The sequence below is a fragment of the Pseudorasbora parva genome, chromosome 19, assembly GCF_024679245.1.
Source record: "Pseudorasbora parva isolate DD20220531a chromosome 19, ASM2467924v1, whole genome shotgun sequence".
Taxonomy (NCBI): domain Eukaryota; kingdom Metazoa; phylum Chordata; class Actinopteri; order Cypriniformes; family Gobionidae; genus Pseudorasbora; species Pseudorasbora parva.
Window position 1 is genome coordinate 36,979,294 of NC_090190.1, and position 20,159 is coordinate 36,999,452.

Sequence of the window (20,159 nt, forward strand, 5' to 3'; positions counted from 1 at the left end):
TGTTTTAATTGAAACTTTGTAGAAAAGAAGTCAAAATATATATATTTTTTTTGTACAAAAATGCATTGATAGCATAAGTGAGTTATTGAATCATTAAGTCAACTGATTTGTTCGAAACACTGAATCATTTTTACCAAAACAAAGCTTTCCCCAGACCATTTTCTAACTGAAACTCCATAGAAATGGTCAAAATATATATGTTTTTTTTATTGTACATAAATGCATTGTTAGCATAAGTGACTTTACAAGTGAGTTGCTGAATCATTTAATCAAACGATTTGTTCAAAACACAGATTAGTGTTTTGTTCACAAAACTAGTGACTCTCTTTATGAGTGAGTCTTTGAATCTTTCAGTTAGTCCAAAAATGAAAATTCTGTCATTAATTACTCTCCCTCATGCCGTTCCAAACCCGTAAGACCTTTGTTCATCTTTGGAACATAAATGAAGATATTTTTTAAGACTTTGTAACAAATCAGAGAGAGCAACCATTGACTACTAGTATTTTTCCCTGCTGTGGCAGACAATGGTTGCTCTCTCTGCTTTGTTTCAAACATTCTTCAAAATATCTTCTTTTGTGTTCAGCAGAAGAAAGAAACTCATACAGGTTTGGAACAACTTGACGGTGAGTAAATTATGACAGAATACTCATTTTTGGATGAACTATGCCTTAAGTGATCATTCAAAACACTGATTCATTCATTGAATTAACTAAATTCATTGTGTTTTATGTAAAGGTAATAAAAAATTATTGAATTAAACTGTTTACTGTCTTTATGAGTGAGTCATAGAATCTTTCAATCAACCAGTTTCTTCAAAACTTGTGACTTTCTTTATGAGTGAGTCTTTAAATCTTTCAGTCAACTGATTCATTCAAAGCACTGATTCATTCAAGAATTAAACATGTATGGGTGAGTCATAGAATATTTCAGTCAGCTCGATTTGTTCAAAACACTGACTCATTCATTCATCAAAGAAAGTTATTTATGAGTGAGTCTGAATCATTCATTCAACCAATTAATTTAAAGGTGCGCTATGTACATTTTGGTGGCATCTAGTGGTGAGGTTGTGAATTGCAATTGCCCACCGCTCACCGCTTCCTTTCGAAGCACATAGAGAAGCTACGGTGGCCAACACAGTACAAAGATGTCATCATTGGAGAGTAACTAGCGCTTTGTAGAGCAGTTTGTCCATTTAGGCCTCTATAGAAACACATCTTTAAATAGCTTTAATCTAAGGTAATTAAAACATAACGATTCATTAAGATCTTTATACACCACTGAAAAGAGTGAAATACACCTTTATACACCACTGAATACAATAGATCATCATAAATAATACACACTGCACCTGAACTGATTTATTCAGAAACACAACACAACAAGTCATTGTATTTCTGAATGAATCATACAATAATTTATTCAGCTGATTCAACTTAAACTCTGAATCATTCAGGAATGAAACCAGCAACATAATTTGTGCAAGTCTTTGGATCATTTGCAGATTATTTGCAAAAAAATGTTTTTAAATTTTTGGGGATATTTACAGCATATTTTTCTTTCCCGTAGGAATACGATGATGGATATGGAACGGCCTACGATGACCAGGGATATGACTCGTATGACAACAACTACAGCAATCAGGCACAAAAGTAAGTATGTGTGTGTGTGTGTGTGTTTGTGTGTGTGTGTGTGTGTGTGTGTGTGTGTGTGTGTGTGTGTGTGTGTGTGTGTGTGTGTGTGTGTGTGTGTGTGTGTGTGTGTGTGTGTGTGTGTGTGTGTGTGTTTTGTCTGCTGTCAGTGTAAAGGGCATCTCTCAGAGTGCCTTTGTGTGCCTATCTGAACGAGAGAGCTTATTCACAATGTAGGTCAGTGCTCACCTCTCTGTATTGAACTGGAGAGGTTGTGTAGGGCCGCACAGAGTTGGACTTTGCTGCATTGGAAATCATTCAGGCTGTAGGGAGCAGCTCTGAATGTCCAAAAGAGAGAAGCGGGTCGTCTCGCTAATGAATCACTCCTTTATCTCGCCTTTTTCTCTGCAAGGAAACATTTAGTGTTGTATGACAGGGTCAACAGTCGCTGTGTACCAGAGAAGGCCTTGTGAAGGACACGTTAACTCATGATTAATGGCTCTTAACACATGACATGTTCTTGTTTTCTAAAAGGGCTAATCAGAATGCAATAGAATAGACGTTTTGTCAACTAATTTAACACTTAAACTGAGATTTGTTTGAGTTCCCTGTATACATTTTAGTCATTTGTTTTTATATAGGGGTAGTTGAAAAATAAGAACAAGTGCGTATTATGAAGTGTGAAGTCTGATGTTTAAAGGGGTCTCTAGCTAGCTTTGTCAATTATTTCACTGTTTTTTAAACATTTATATTGAAATATATCCTATGGTGTAACACAATATAGGGGTGCCGCACCTAAACGACAACAGAAAGGAACACTTTCATAGTAGTTCCAAAGAAGTTAAATATTCGAATGTGCACGTCATGGTCTTGAATGGGGTCCTTCAACGAATTAATTTTGTCAGTGGAACTGCCCGATTTAAAATACGGTATCACTGGTTTTTAGTGACAAAAAGTTCCTATATGCTTTTCGAAATATATGGATGATTTTTTTTTGCATATTATATATTAAATTGACTGTAATATATTTCCATTTATATTATAGATTTCATAATTAATGTATATATAATAGTTTATATATATATATATATATATATATATATATATATATATATATATATATATATATATATATATATATACACACACACACACATAATAACTACAATTATTAAAAAATACATACAATTTTTAATACACGCACATAAATTATATATATATATATAAACATATATATATATATATATATATATATATATATATATATATATATATATATATATATATATATATATATATATATATATATATATATATATATATATATACAGTCTTGTTCAAAATAATAGCAGTACAATGTGACTAACCAGAATAATCAAGGTTTTTAGTATATTTTTTATTGCTACGTGGCAAACAAGTTACCAGTAGGTTCAGTAGATTCTCAGAAAACAAACAAGACCCAGCATTCATGATATGCACACTCTTAAGGCTGTGCAATTGGGCAATTAGTTGAAAGGGGTGTGTTCAAAAAAATAGCAGTGTGGCATTCAATCACTGAGGTCATCAATTTTGTGAAGAAACAGGTGTGAATCAGGTGGCCCCTATTTAAGGATGAAGCCAACACTTGTTGAACATGCATTTGAAAGCTGAGGAAAATGGGTCGTTCAAGACATTGTTCAGAAGAACAGCGTACTTTGATTAAAAAGTTGATTAGAGAGGGGAAAACCTATAAAGAGGTGCAAAAAATGATAGGCTGTTCAGCTAAAATGATCTCCAATGCCTTAAAATGGAGAGCAAAACCAGAGAGACGTGGAAGAAAACGGAAGACAACCATCAAAATGGATAGAAGAATAACCAGAATGGCAAAGGCTCAGCCAATGATCACCTCCAGGATGATCAAAGACAGTCTGGAGTTACCTGTAAGTACTGTGACAGTTAGAAGACGTCTGTGTGAAGCTAATCTATTTTCAAGAATCCCCCGCAAAGTCCCTCTGTTAAAAAAAAGGCATGTGCAGAAGAGGTTACAATTTGCCAAAGAACACATCAACTGGCCTAAAGAGAAATGGAGGAACATTTTGTGGACTGATGAGAGTAAAATTGTTCTTTTTGGGTCCAAGGGCCACAGGCAGTTTGTGAGACGACCCCCAAACTCTGAATTCAAGCCACAGTACACAGTGAAGACAGTGAAGCATGGAGGAGCAAGCATCATGATATGGGCATGTTTCTCCTATTATGGTGTTGGGCCTATTTATCGCATACCAGGGATCATGGATCAGTTTGCATATGTTAAAATACTTGAAGAGGTCATGTTGCCCTATGCTGAAGAGGACATGCCCTTGAAACGGTTGTTTCAACAAGACAATGACCCAAAACACACTAGTAAACGGGCAAAGTCTTGGTTCCAAACCAACAAAATTAATGTTATGGAGTGGCCAGCCCAATCTCCAGACCTTAATCCAATTGAGAACTTGTGGGGTGATATCAAAAATGCTGTTTCTGAAGCAAAACCAAGAAATGTGAATGAATTGTGGAATGTTGTTAAAGAATCATGGAGTGGAATAACAGCTGAGAGGTGCCACAAGTTGGTTGACTCCATGCCACACAGATGTCAAGCAGTTTTAAAAAACTGTGGTCATACAACTAAATATTAGTTTAGTGATTCACAGGATTGCTAAATCCCAGAAAAAAAAAATGTTTGTACAAAATAGTTTTGAGTTTGTACAGTCAAAGGTAGACACTGCTATTTTTTTGAACACACCCCTTTCAACTAATTGCCCAATTGCACAGCCTTAAGAGCGTGCATATCATGAATGCTGGGTCTTGTTTGTTTTCTGACAATCTACTGAACCTACTGGTAACTTGTTTGCCACGTAGCAATAAAAAATATACTAAAAACCTTGATTATTCTGGTTAGTCACATTGTACTGCTATTATTTTGAACAAGACTGTATATATACATATATATATATACATATATATATATACATATATATCAAATTTATGTGCGTGTATTAAAAATTGTATTTTTAAAACAAATAAATTTTACTATTTGTAAAATTATATATATATATATATTGCAAATATTGAGCTATATAGGAATATTTACACTAAAATTGGCTGGGTTAAAAACAACACATGTTGGGTTGAATATGGACAAACCCAGCAAGTGGGTTGTTTTTTTTACTAAGTGAATGGGTTGTTTTAACCCAGCAGTTAAAATGTTAAATGTTGGCTTAAAGCGACACAATCAACGTGATCTCATGAAAATACGTGAGTATTTTTACGTAAAGTGTGATTCTACTACACGTACATTTACTAACGTTTTCACACACAATAAAACGTACAATACTGACTTATTAACAGCACTAAAATGTACAATATTGACGTATTGACAGCACTAAAATGTAAATTATCGACGTATCTGTTGACGTGTAAGCAGCCAGCCACCGGCTCCCATAAATCGTGGCATTAATATTGTTTATTTTATATCCAATAGTCACATCAATACATGTTTTCAGTCACATTTATTAAATGCATTTTACTAAGTTAATCAACCTAATATAAAATAACAGAAATATAAAATAACATTTTGCTCTCGTGACATAACTACAACTCATTTTGGGTGACTAGATAATGTTAAAAGAAGACTGAATTTTAAAACCGTCAGATGAATAACATTCTTGCCAAACATTTTGTAGTATTTAGCTTATTGTTTGCTGTGAGACATAAAAAGGCATTTTCTCCTATTCAGCAACGGGCAATCACAATATACACCAAAACACAACATCAATTCACAAAACACAACACTTTATTCGTTTGCTGTAATCCAAATCGTTAGAATCCATATGTTTGCGAGAAACAAATCTAAAATTGAGCCCGGTGATCTTCATCTCCATTAGTCTTCATCTCCTCTCAGTAGCGCGACGGCAAACATCAAATCTCGCGCTCGTAAATTCAAATTTAAAAAACGCGCCCTCATGAAGCGTTACGACATGATTTACGGCAGTGGCATCGAACGCTCATTGGCTCTCGCCTGCTTCGTCACAGATTTTGACATGCCGTGTTTCAGTCGATTTGTATTTGAAATGGGAAACGCGCAACTTCACAGAGAGAAGCCGGATTAATATTTTCATTGATTAATAGCTAACATTCTGCTCTGTACCTCATACAAAACTATTAACGTTATATACCACCAGAGAGGACTGCGACTGCAACACATCTTCATTTGAACTACTTTTGGTACCGCTTTTGACATTTTTGCAATAAATAAATTATTGTGAGTACACCGGTCTGTCTGTTATGCTTTGATTTATAACAGTACGTTGTTTTAATAAATGCTAATGGGTAGGTTTAGGGGTAAGTGTAGGATTAGCCGTTCAAAATATTTTTTTTAATGCTATATTGTTACCAAAATCGTCATTTTCCAACGTTTTACCTTTTATTTTCTTTATATTCTGTATTAAATTGGTAGGTTTAGGTTTTGGGTAGTGTTAAGGGATCGTAGCTTAATCAATAAAATGGTCAAAGGGAAATTATATAGATATCTTTATGATATAACAAAACAAAACAAATGTTTTTACCAGAATAAAGTTTTGTATTCTTAAAAAAAAAGATTTCATGATGGATTCGTAAATATTTCACGTTTTTTAGCTGTAAAAATGTAATAATACTACGTTTAAATGTTGCAAATACGTCTATATTTTACATTTTAGCACTTCTCCAAACGTACTAAGACATACGTTTAGTCTCTTTGAAAGTAACGTATTAATACCTACGTATTAAGGATGAGACCAGGCTGACACAATCGCTGTGTTTGTCCATTTTTAATCCAGCAGTTGTTTCTGTGTATATTCTTCAGTGTCTTCAGTTATGATCAGTGTTTTTCATGTGGGTCACTGTTTAAAAGCCAAGAGAAGAACCTCACAAAAAAAAAGAAAATTGAGCAGAAAATAAGATTTGGCACTTGAAATGACTCGATGCGAAAAAGACATGATGCTGGATTTATGGCAGTGATGACATGTCACATTAATCTTCAGGTGGAGTCCATCACGCTCTCACCAGCACTGTTCTGTATCTATATCAGTCTTCCCGAGCTCAAGCGCTTTCTTGGGAGCTCAAACGACAGTTAAACTGATTCATTTTTACTAATTAATGAGGGCTCCTTCGACAAGCCTACATTATACGGCAGGTTTCTGTGTTCTTTGATTCATAAAACATCATCTGTGCTTTACTGAGCTATGGTAGATTTCCTCATACCTCGTCCTGCTGCGTCTTTGATCTTGTACTATGTAATCCAGGGATATGTAAACCAGCATTTCTTTTAATCATAGAATATACAGCGATCCAGAGGTGGTTTACCCTGTGTATACTTAAACTATATCAAAGACAATGCAGGACAGGTCTCAGATCAGTATTAGGAACAATACAAATAAGCTGTATGAAGTCTTTGATTTGAATTCTCACACTCACACACACACACACACACACACACACACACACACACACACACACACACACACACACACACACACACACACACACACACACACACACACACACACACACACACACACACACATACGCACACACGTTTGTTTTTGTGACATATAGGTGTAATGGTTTTTAAACTGTGAATTTTATACTGAAATTTTCTATCCCCTGCCCCTACCCATCAGGAAACATTCAGCATTTTTACTTTCTAATAAAAACTCATCCTGTATGATTTATAAGCATTTTGAAAAGTGGGGACATGGCCAGTGTTCTCACTCTCTCCTTGTAATATGTGTAATACACATTTGTGTCCTCAAAACATATATATATATATATATATATATATATATATATATATATATATATATATATATATATATATATATATATATATATATATATATTACATTTTACATTTACAAATTATCTTTAAATTAAACCTAGTATAGAGAATTTAATTAGAAAATCCTTCATTATTGTCATTATCTAGCCCAATATTGTAATACATGCATGTGATATTTCATTTTTCTTTTTAACAATTGCGTTTTTCTGTCAATATGGTGTGCTGTGTGAGACATTAATGAGACAAAAAATGAAATTAAATGATTTTAGAAAATGTCTGCAATATAACAAACAGTGAAAAATGTACGGGGGTCTGAATACTTTACATACCCACTGTATATTACATGAGTTTTTCATTTTAAGCTTATATTTTATATATCAGCTTTATTTTAGCTTTTTAATAACAACACATATTATTATTATTATTTTTCGTTTGTTTAAGTTAACAATAATGATAAAGAGCCCTTAAAGAGCTTTACAAAAAACAAAAATACAGACAATCGTATTAAAAAACTATTGCCTCTTTAGTAAAAGTAAAATGGTCGATATCCTTTATTTTGTATATTTATTAATACAAATGTTTGATAACTGTAAAATGGTTTGATTGTAACGCATGCTTTTCCATGCTCGGGATTTCCTTTTGTGTGTCACTGCCATTTTACCATGAAGACAACCAGAGTATGGATGCGCATGAATTATTAACAGTTGAAATTTGTCTTTTGTTGGAGCAGTATATCTCTAATATCATAGCCTTCTGACCTCTTTAATGCATCCTCTGTGACAGCCGAGAAACTGCGCCGTGAAATAGGCTGATGCCGCAAAGTTTATAGTAATTGTCATGACTTGAAATTTGTCAGATGTGTCGGTCATCATGGCATAGATCGCTGGAAATAGGCCGGCTTTACCCGCATTAGAGGAAGAGGAGAGCTCAGAGATAAAATGCTCACAGAAGTGGCAGGTTTATCTCACAGGAGCATTAAAAGGGTCAGAGGTCAAATGTTATGACTTTTACGAAAAAGCCTTTGCTGTGGGATTCTCCCAGGTGTGTCACCTTCATGTGGAACTGCCCAAATGCTCCACGTGTTCACTCGCGCTCCCTGTGGAAGTGCTCAAGGGTGCGTGAGTGTGTCTGACAGCATTTAAACTGCTAGTCACCTTCTTCAGAGTGCTATAGAGCGCCATATGGCCCACATAACACACACACACACACACACACAGAGAGAATGTCAGAGCGGCTATAGGCCTCCGCAGAGCAGTTTGTTTTGTAAAATGTCAGTGCAGTGAGTTCAGAGACTGCTGCTTTTCAAAGGTTAGCACTGCTTCAGCTGATGACTCTGAGAGTGGAGATTTAGAGGGGAAAAGAGCAATTATAGCGGCAACTGATTAGAAATTCCCTCTTAGGAGATTGATTGTTTGATTGATTGGGAGGTTTTCCTCGCCACTGTCGCCTCTGGCTTAATCTCTGGGGGGTTTGTAAGGCCGCCGGTCTTTGTAAGCTGCGTCGGAAAGGTATGTGCGGTACAAATAAACCGAATTGAATAATTGATGTTTGCAAACATTTCACTTCATTGAATTATAGCAGCTAGGCAAGTATTGGACCACTTTGTGGTTGCGTTCAGACTTGGCATGTTTGGTTCTAGTAAAATGAACCCTGTTGGGATTGCTCTGTTGTTAGTGCGGTTCATTTGAATAAGTGTGTGAACGCTGCCATCCGAACCCCGGTGCGGACCGAGACCGCTGAAAAGATGGGTCTCGGTCCGCTTCCAAACAAACTCTGGTGCAGTTTGAATGAAATAATAACATAACATGGACCCAAAGATATCTAAACTAACCAAAAACAGGACAGGATTTCACAAGGTAAAACCCTAAAAAGGACAAAATTCTCAAGCATACCTGTTTTTTTCTCTTCATAGTCATAGCATGTGTGTTGACTCTTTTACACGTTTGATAAGATCTTCATGTGTTCTCAGCTGGTCAAAATAACATCATATGTAGGCTAGGCGCATACAACGAGTGCATTTAGCTCAGAACAGAGCATTGTTTTTGGGTATATGTAATAAAAGCAGACCAATCAGGTGAATGTGGGATTGTATCCCTATGCCTTTAGTTTTGGTGTCAAAAAGGCCAATGTGAACAGTAAGCAAAATTTTCACCACCGAGACTAATTTTTTATGCCCGTGTTGCAAGTATTCAGGTAAACACTTTCAGCTTTTTGAAACGTAGTTGAGGCAGAAAACGCATTGTGTAAAAGCATATTGGATCAATGCATAAGCTCTTAAAGTGACAGCAGCCTAATAAACCTAATGCTGTCTGTTATGTCAACCAAATAAAAGAAGACAAAGAAGAGCATATCTAATATAAATATTAGATATTTATATAGATCAAGATCATGTATTCATCGGTATTCATTTTACAGTATCCTCGCTACACATTACATGTAGTTACTATAATAATTACCATAAATTGTTCATAATTGCATGCAACTAACCCTTAAAGGGGTACTTCAGCGCTGGGAAGATGAATCTGTATTTAAACTGGGTCATCAATGCAGTAGAAATGTGAAATTATTTTTGAATTAGGTGCCTTCTAGACTGAGAAAAGACAGAAAATGTATTTTTGTCCCATGGGGATGAAAGACTACAATTCCCAGAATGCTTCGCTCCCCTGTGAGCCATTCCCAACACCACCAACTTCATTACTGTGACTGAGTTAGAGAAGACACTACAATTAAAAACTGAACGTGTCTGTTCAATATAATGAGTGAGTCACCGTGCGAGTGTCACAGCCCTGAGCACTAACTGCACGAATGATGAGAGCTGAGGTAATCGCGACTACACTCGCGGCATACATTCACAACGCGAGTTCAGTCTGGCGCGTTTCAGTTCATGCCTTTACAAGCTTAACTTTCATAGAAATGAATTTGAGAAGTTAAAAGACTTACATTGCTCACCATAGCTCCGTTTAAATGATCCTGTCTGCAAGCTGAGCTCTCCCTGCGAGCTGAGTGTGATCTCCATCCCCCATGCGCGGGTTCAAAACATGCGGAAATAGCTCCCTCTGCTGGCTGTAGTCTTTAGCTTCTGGGCAAACATTCCTCCTATGATGCAAAAATCGTCATTTTGCATCATAGGAGGAATTTTTCCAGAAATAAAATGCATACATCTCTCGTCTCAGGGAGATATGAGGGGGGAAAGCACAATCATTTGAATATTCTCCAGGGGTTCTACTGATACAAAGCCATATGCTAATCGCTGAAGTAACCCTTTAACCAAACCCTAATCCTACACTGTAAAAAATTATTTAGAAAAAAAGTTACCTGGTTGCCTTAAAATTTTGAGTTCATTGAAATCAAAATTTTGAGTTAATACAATGAACATTTCTTGAGATTCGACAACCTTTATTAAAATATTATTAAAAGTTTTTTTAAGCATATTGGGTAATTGTGTGTTTTATATTTCTGATGATGCATTGAAGCATGCCAAATAGTGCTATTTTCATGATTTATCATTTTTTTTATGTGGTTCAGATACAAACAATATTAATAACAATATATCCAAAAAATATTTTGAGTTTCTATTTATCAAACAAATTTCCTTCATTGTATCAACTCATTCAACTTCATTGTGATTTTTAATTTCAATAAACTCACATTTTTAAGGTAACCAGGTTACTTACTTTTTTAAGTTAAACCAACAAAAACCAACATCATTTTTTTACAGTGTAACACTATCCCTATAGTAAGTACATGCAGTTAATACAAATGTAACATTACACTGTAACACAAACACCGTCAAAAAGAGTAACTATTTAAATGAATTATTTAACGCTTAATTTTTCTTGTTCTCCACAATGGCAGGCTCTTTCATTAGTGGAAAACTCTAGAAATCTTACTTAGTTTCAATTGGAGAAAAAATAGAGGAGAGTGGGGCACAACCAAACGCTTTTGGACTGTCTCAGTTTGTGTAAATCCACTTTTAGGGACTTTTATTTATTTTTTCCCCACATTAATTGCACACATGTCTAGTACAATTATGTGGTTTTGTTTCATTAATACAGTGTATACTTTTTTCTTGATTTACCCCGAAAGAATGGAATGTGACAACATGACAATGACAGCTTAAAATGTTATCTGATATAATCAAAAAATATCCAAAACAAAGTAAAATATATTTTGACAACAAACATCACTAATACAGCTATACAGCATAGTAAAAAAAACATAATAATGAATCATTTCTGAACATTGACTCTCAGTATTTATTATTTTCTCATGGTTTCTCAAAAGAAGTCATACAAGTATAGAATATAATATCATTCTAATCTGCGGGACTGGGATTTCAACCGTGGCTCGTGTCTTCTGCTGTAAGATCAGCATTAAAGAACGATTTCAACTGTTAAATAACAGAAATAAGATTAGATAATAATATATCAGAAATAACATCAGATTTGTTTTATTTTAAATAAACACAAAAAAACAGAAATGAAAAATAAACTTAAATAAGAAATGTACTTTCGCTACAGTAAAATAAATGTTCAGTGATATCTTCCAAATATTTGTTTATTTTTCTTTATATAGTGGTGATATGGCAGCTAGTAAATACACAAAGTTTCATCATCCTGGCATGTGTGGAAACTGTTAAACCATGCGTATTACCACTAACCCCATGTTAGGTTGTGCCCCGCGCTCCCCTACAGAAAAAAAGCCGTTCCACACCTGATGAAGAGGAACATCACAGAGTCGAGCTCTGCAGGTCGCGATTATCACGATTGATTACTCCTCCGTTCAAAGACTCGGCAGCTTTCTCTCTCTTCTACACCTGTCTTCCTCTCTGTTCCTTTACTCGCACGTTCTGTCCTCTGTCCCACTTTCTCTGAGATTCTTCAGACAGACGCGCTGATATTTTTAACTCGTTTGGGATATTTTAGAGGTTTGGTGTCTTCGTTCTCGTCTCGGTTTCTGTCTCTGTGGACCTATGGTTCTGTTAAATTCTGTTAGCAAGACAAGAAGACTGTCACAATAAAGTCATTTACATAGGAGAAAAGTACACAGTGAAGTCTCTTCGGTTTCTGTCGTAAAGTCCACAAACATATGCGAACCATGATTTTGCCTGTAGCTTGTTTGAATAGACATTTTCCCATTTGTATGAGGAGAGCATAAAATAGGCCACACATATGGCTTATGCTGTGTACAAAACATGCTAGCTATAATAAATGCACATTGAATGCTCTAGAAATTGGTGCAGGAGGTTCAATAGACGACAAAGACCTGTGGTTTTCCTCTGGGTCTATTTTTAGACTCTACAAATTGATTTCATTTTACTCTCATCTTGAATGAACCTTAATGACAGTCTGGAATGAGTATTTACAACATGCTCTACATGCGTGTTTTCTGTTTCCATTTGAACCGTACCTTTAAGTAAACTTTGTGCCCCATGTATGGAAAACACAATTAGCGCTGTGTGATGTTTATTCACCTTTCTGCCCTCCAAACCTCTTCCAAACTCTTTCTCTTTGAGTGCGAGAGAATGAAGCAGTAATTAGTGATTAGTGATAAGCCTCTCACAGTAGATTAGACCAGCGAGACTCGTCACAGGCGGCCCAATGCTGATTTACCAGCTGTGAAAACAAGACGAGAGAACGAGGAAACACAGAGATCACCTGGGACATGTAGTACATCATTCAGATTTAACCCCACCATCTGTTAAACCACACGAGAGTGTGAGAGTAAGAGAGCAAGGCTCTTATGAATGTCAAGTCAATGAGGGCCCATCCTGAGGAAACACTCTGGCTTTGTCAAACCTCAGGGATCTGCTTATTGTGTGATTTCATTTTATTTAAATTTATTTAAATGTATTTTATTTATTTATTTGTATTTTTTTATTTTTTTTATTAATCTTATTTTGGTATTTTACCTAGATTGGGTAAACCCAGCCTGATCTGCCAGCGATTTGATTTCTCACTCAGTCTGGAAACCATTCATGTCTACTGCTTCTGTTACACTTTTGCGGGAACCAATCACAAATCCACCTGGCACGCTATTGGCGGGTTTAACACGATGACGGCTAGAGAAACGATGGGTCGTTGCCCGTTGACCATGCCTCTTGTGGTCTGATTGGTTGAAGGACTATCCACTTACGTACAGAGTCATTCGAATAATGCTCGTTGATCATGCCTCTTGTGGTCTGATTGGTTAAGGACTCTACAATTGGGTACAGAGTCATTTGAATAATGCTCGTTTATCACGCCTCTTGTGCAGTAGAAAATACAGAGCAGACTCCCCCGACCTAGTCTAGAAATCTAGACGCACCCTAGCGGCAGCAAATCTAATCTGCCGCAAATGTCGTCTAGCAACTCTCAATACCCTTCTGAGCTGTAAACGCCAAACTCTGGTCGGGCCAATCACATCGTGTATAGAGTTGGTGGGCGGGGCTTAACATAATGATGGCCGAGTTGCATTTGCGTGCTTCTAGTAAACACAGAAACTGGCGAACGACGGTCTTTCGAATCAGCTTTGACCGCGATTTTGGAAGACTTGGAGTTAAGCTTTTCTCTGAGAAAAGAACAAAGAACGGCACTGAAGTCATTCTTATAAAGGGAAGATGTGTTCGGAGTTTAGCCGACCGGATACGGTGAAAGTTTAATCTATCAACGAGCTCTGCTTCTCCTTCGTTGCTCTGGTTGGTTGTAGCGCTATCCTATCGCGTGCAGAGGGAGTTTGAAAGACAACCGTTTATCCGCCCCTCGGATTGAGCTGTCAATGGTGAGTTTCCAGACCAAACATCTTGATGTGGGTCTGGATTGTCAGGCTACCCCAGACCAATGTTCAATCTTAAATTGAGCTTGGTCCGGTGATAGCAATGAAAAAAGTGGAACTTAGAAAACTTAACCGTTAAAAACCTAACAGTTTTTATTTTATTTTATTTTGTATGTGTGCATTTATATTTTAATAGCCTAACTACTTTGTTTAAAATGTTTTAAATGATGATTGAAATAAATATGATTTTCTTGTTTAAATACAATTTCAGCTAGTAAATTGGTCAAACAAATGATCAAATGTTGGTCAAAATATATTTTTTTGGATCATCTCAAATCATACACTTGAAGCTTTTTTAAGATTTTCACAATTGAATTAGTAAAATTCCATCAGATTGAATTGAACAATCCTTATTCAGTCATTAAATTAAAATATGTAAGGATATACAAATTTTGCAGTCATTTAGAGAATGCGAAATCAAAGCATTTGTGCTAGTAGCTTTGACCCCACCGGCTGGTAATCTAAATAAACAAGTTGAGCAGATTTTCTACTTTTTTTTTTACTTGTAGTAAAACTCCCATTAAACAAACGTGCTAATGTCTTTGCAATGTGCTGGATGAGACTTTACAGACTCTTACATTTATTTGCATAGAGAGCTGCATCAATTTATGATCAAGATCATGTATTGACAAAGCAAGAGTCCGGCACTCTGTAAAGTCTCCTCCAGCACATCCCAAAGGCTTCCAATGAATTTAAGGTCAGGATGCAGAGGTGAAAAGGATTCTTCATGCTCCCTCACTACCATTCTTTCACTATTTGAGCCTGATGAATCTTGACATTATCATCCTGGATGTGTCTTCCTATGTGGTTAAGAAATGAAAAGCTACACTCTATCAATTAGGAAACCTCATAATCACAGCAATAATTATCCACTCATAGACTCTTAAGCATTTGCCTATTTAAATCCAAACATCGGCTAATTCCTAATCAGAAAATCAGCATATTAAAATAATTTCTGAAGGATCATGTGACACTGAAGACCAGTGTTCTGTAATTTATAACATGTCTTTTTCTTTAAGTAATAAAGAAATCTTTAATCTTATAACGTTTATTTTCTTTAAGTAACGTGACTTATGTAATCATATGACTTTTTTTCAGATTACTTTTTTATTCCTCCAAAGTAGGGGTTGAACGACATCTGATGTTTTAAAATCGACATGTATGTACTGAAAGTTGAGTCGACTAGTCGCTGATGACGTCATTAATGAACAAATAACCCTGAACCTCGAGCTGAGACACACACACACACACACACACACACACACACACACTCACACACACACACACACACACACACACACACACACACACACAGACACACACACACACAGGTTTTTACATTTCTGCTCGTTCTAAATCAGATACAGATAAAGTAGCACAATAAAGATTACATGTAAATGAATGCATTCGTGAGAGAGCGATAGCGTGTGAATTAATTCTACCTGCCAGCGTCTCTCTACTAATAGTGAAGCTGTGAGTTTGAGTTACTAAGAAATATATGCTATAACTTTTCAGTTTCTGAGCCATGTTATTGATAAATCACAGAAAAGAGCTGACAATACATTTGTGCTACTGAATGCTTTTGTGTGAGGTGCGCGCGATCTTCACGTGTGTGTGTGTGTTACAATGGAGCATGCATTAGTTTAGAACGATGATGTACAATAAGTGTGCATTCTCCTGATCAATTTTGAGGATCCAGATGGTATAATCAAGCATGTCTTGTGGAGAGCTCTCTGAGTATGCATTTATTTGTCATTTGTGACTGTTGGAAGCAGAGCGTGCGTATCAGGAAATGGCTTATCCTGTTGCGTCCTCTATAAGCTAGCGACTAGTCGATGTCAAGCTTAAAGCGTCATGGCAGAGCATTAAAGTCGATTAGTCGGTGCAGCCCATACTCCAAAGCATTTTTGATACTTGAAGTTAATACTAATATGCAGCGCACCTGATAACTCCATTAAGTCTCCTCAGACGAGTAAAATGTTCCTCTGTGTGATTGTAGTTCATTTGACAGCATGTTTGCTGTGTTTACACGTGTGTGTTGCTAATTGGAGGAATTGGACGGTGTGTGTGACTTAAATGCATCATCATTTCTGCTAACGCTCTTCCTCGACTGGAGCGAGCTGAACAGGGTAATTGAGTAGAACAGAACAAACTCGGCACTGGAGGAAAGGGAGAGAGCCGAATTAAGGGAAGAAAGAATATTGACGATGTGTCAGGGAAGAAATTAAAGGTGTCTAACTAGGTTTGAACCCAGGCTGGTGTTCAGATTGGGGAGAAGAGGTTCTTTGTGGTGTGAAACAGCAGAGAGAGATGCATCTGGCAGCAGGTTGTGAAGCTGACTGATGCATTACTGAACACAAAAGCTTTAGGTCTCTTCAATTTCACCTTCATGTGCAGTGGAAATGGGGAATTTCATCACATATATGATATAAAGCCTCGTCCCAGCCTCCACTGGGTTCCTGAGCGTGTGTATGGGAATAGTGACCGTAGGTCTTTACACTGCAATCCCAGCACAACCCTCTCTCTCTTTCTCATCCTATCTTCTTCTCCCTGGTGTGCAGACACATTTTAAGCGTGAAACTAGCAGTAACAGCAGGCTGGCGATAGACACCTCTGCATGAGCTTTGACACGGGATTTCCTCTCTGCGTAGCAATTTATGAAAATCCAAGACACTGTTTTCTCAGCCACCGCGGGTGGATTGTATGTGTGAGTATCTCTTGTGAATGAGGGGGCGGAGTCATGATTGGAATGAGGGGAGGAGCTAATAATATTATGAGTGGAACAAGGGGAGGGTTTTGACAGTTTAATTTGAATTGTGATGGGTTATAGTATTAGGATTGGAATTAGGGAAGGGTAGGAATGGGGAGAAGTTACCAGTGTTTCCCACAGGTGTTTGTGAGACTATGCACTGTCAGAAAAAAAGGTACATTGCTGTCACTGAGGCGGTACCCTAAGATACAAAAAAGGTACTAACATGTACCTTAAATGTACTACTATGTACCTTTAAGGTACTAATACGCACTCTTAAAGTACTGATATGTACCTTTTAAGGTACTAATATGTACCATTTAGGGGTGAGTAAAGTACAAAGAGGTACCTTTTCACTTTTGTAGCTTAGGGTACCGCCCCAGTGACAGCACTGTACCTTTGTTTCTGGGAGTGTGCGGATGGACCAAATTTTGTACAGTTTGTACATTTTTGTACATTGAAACTGAATGCATCAACAAGCTGTACTTTAAGGGCAAAATTATTTTTCAGTGATTCGAGGGCGCATATCGACTAGAAAGGGGATGCTCGCAAGCACTCTTCTGAAACCTAAAATGTTAAATGGGACACCCTACGGTCTTAACGGACATGCTCACACAGCAGCTATTGTAAGTTCACAAGAACGAAACCGAAAGTGCATATGAAATGTGCCATTTGGGACAGGGCAATAGTCACAAAAATAAACTGTAGCTCTTGCCTGACTAACATGAGGAATACATTTATAGGGTTTATTTTAGGGTTCCAATTCTCATTATTAACTTGCTTATAAGCATGCATATTACTAGGATATTGGCTGTTTATTAGTACTTATGAAGTATATTTGGGTGGCAGTGGCTCAGTGGTTCATATAGGTTGGCTACAAACGAATAGGTGAATGTGAGGCAATATGTAAAGCGCTTGGGTGGCCATGGGTCTGTTGAAAGCACTATATAAATGCAGTCCATTTACCATTTGTATATTAAAGGGTTAGTTCACCCAAAAATGAAATGACTCACCCTAATGTCGTTCCACACCCGTAAGACCTCCATTCATCCTTGGAACACAGTTTAAGATATTTTAGATTTAGTCCGAGGCCTTTCTGTCCTTTGAATGTAAGTGTATGCCCACTTGCTGTCCACGTCCAGAAGGGAATGAAAACATCATCAAAGTAGTCCATATGTGACATCAGTTGGTTAGTTAGACTCGTTTGAAGCGTCGGCAATACATTTTGGTCCAAAAATAACTTTTTGGACTTTATTCAGCATTGTCTTCTCTTCCGCGTTTGTTTTCAAACCTCAAATAAAGATTCAAACGGTCGCGAATCAGCAGATTGATTGAGGTGTGTATGTGTGGGTTGTCTATCAATGCACCAGTTGTCAACGATGATTGTCATTTTGAACTTTCTGGATTACAAACCGACATCAAAATGACAAGTTAAATTACATCCCAGCTGCTTTAAGAAGAGGCAAGAAATGTTCCGCCACCTGCAGCATCCGCACATCCTACCACTCAAATTATAACATATTATTTTGAAGCTTCCCGTTGTGAATCGGGCAAAGGTGAGGAGATAGCTTTGAACACTGGCTGGTTGCTCGAAAATTGATTTTGGATCATTTTAACAAAACAAAACAAAAAGTTATAGACTTGCAGCTTTAAAGCAGGACTTGGCTACTTCTGCTCTCGGGGTCCCCCTACAGTTTGGAAAAAATAATGTCCTCAACTACTGTCGTAAGCTCTGTCATCCTACAACAGGGGATGCCATCGCGCGTGCATTTGTTGACATGACAGATAGCCCTGAACTAGTGATGCGTGGGTCGTCTCATAACCCGCGGACCCCGTATGTCTATTTAATGGTCGGGGTTTGCGGGGCGGGTTGTAAAAATATATACAGTGGTGCGGTGCGGGCCAAATAACTTCATAAAAGCGGCGCCGCGGGTTGGTGCAGCACTAACAGTTAACCTGAACACTGCAGGAGGAGTTCACATGCAGGTGTTCTTCTGGCGGCGCGTGTGAAATGTCTTCATCCCAGGTACAGTCAGTGGCATAGTGGTCAGTCATTAATGACTCACCCCATTGTCGTTCCACACCCGTGAGACCTCGTTCATCTTCAGAACACAGTTTAAGATATTTTATATTTATTCTGAGAGCGTATGCAAGTGTACAAACAAAGTTTAGAACGGTTATGAATCAGCGTATTGAATCATGATTCGAATCATGAATCAATCCGTTGATTCATAACCTTTTGAATCTTTATTTGAGGACTGAAAACAAACGCAGAAGAGAAGACAATGCTGAATAAAGGTGTAGTTTTTGTTATTTTTAGACCAAAATGTTTTTTCGATGCTTCAAGAGATTCTAACTAACTAACTGATGTCACATATGAACTACTCTGATGATGTTTTTATTCCCTTTCTGGACATGGACAGTATAGTGTGCCTACACTTCAATATGCTCTCGGACTAAATATAAAATATCTTAAACTGTGTTCTGAAGATGAACGGAGGTCTTACAGGTGAGGAACAACATTAGGGTGAGTCATTAATGATGTCAATTTCATTTTTGGGTGAACTAACCCTTTAATGACTCCTTGCTATTTTTTCCAATCATTACTTTTGTCTGTGATTTGCTGCAAGCATTATGTGTACGCTTGAGCATGCAATATGCTATATATTATGTCTATATCCTATTAAAAGCTCATTATGGTTTAGTATTCCCCCCAGTATATTTAATTAAAATTAATATAAACATGCGATTAGTCGACTAATGAAAAATCTTTATTTGGTGTCAGCCCTACTGTTTCTCGTAGCGCCATCCGCACTGATGGGAGGCCAGTGGAATTATGGGAGCATGAGCATCAGGATATGGTTAGCAGTCAGCTGTGATTGGCACTGGACAGCTCAGCTGAGGGGCCTATGGGAGAAAAACTCAATTTGGAAGCAGAAGGGGAGCAGAGACCCAGGAGCGAAACTTCTGAGATGCAGCAATGAAAGGCTGGCGCGCCGCAAATCTGCTCGGAAAATAGCTTCTCCGATGGGTTATTCTGCTTCATGTGGCTGCTGAGATGTTGCTTTGTCAATTTAAATAGGGAGCAAACAATGTCAAATAAGCAGACACATACCTTGAACTCTAACCACGTTTC

The 20,159-nt window shown here is 37.2% G+C and overlaps 1 protein-coding gene across 2 annotated transcripts in view; it reads left to right on the forward strand.

Annotated features, from left to right (window-relative positions):
• Positions 1-20,159, forward strand: part of khdrbs3 (KH domain containing, RNA binding, signal transduction associated 3) — a 202,938-nt gene that overhangs the window by 167,393 nt on the left and 15,386 nt on the right. For both annotated transcript variants that reach the window (XR_010899244.1, XM_067425666.1), the window contains exon 7: positions 1,567-1,649. Coding sequence is in view for 1 of the 2 variants with exons in the window: in XM_067425666.1 (XP_067281767.1) it covers positions 1,567-1,649 (83 nt within the window). In the remaining variant the exon portion in view is untranslated. The remainder of the gene's footprint in view (positions 1-1,566; positions 1,650-20,159) is intronic.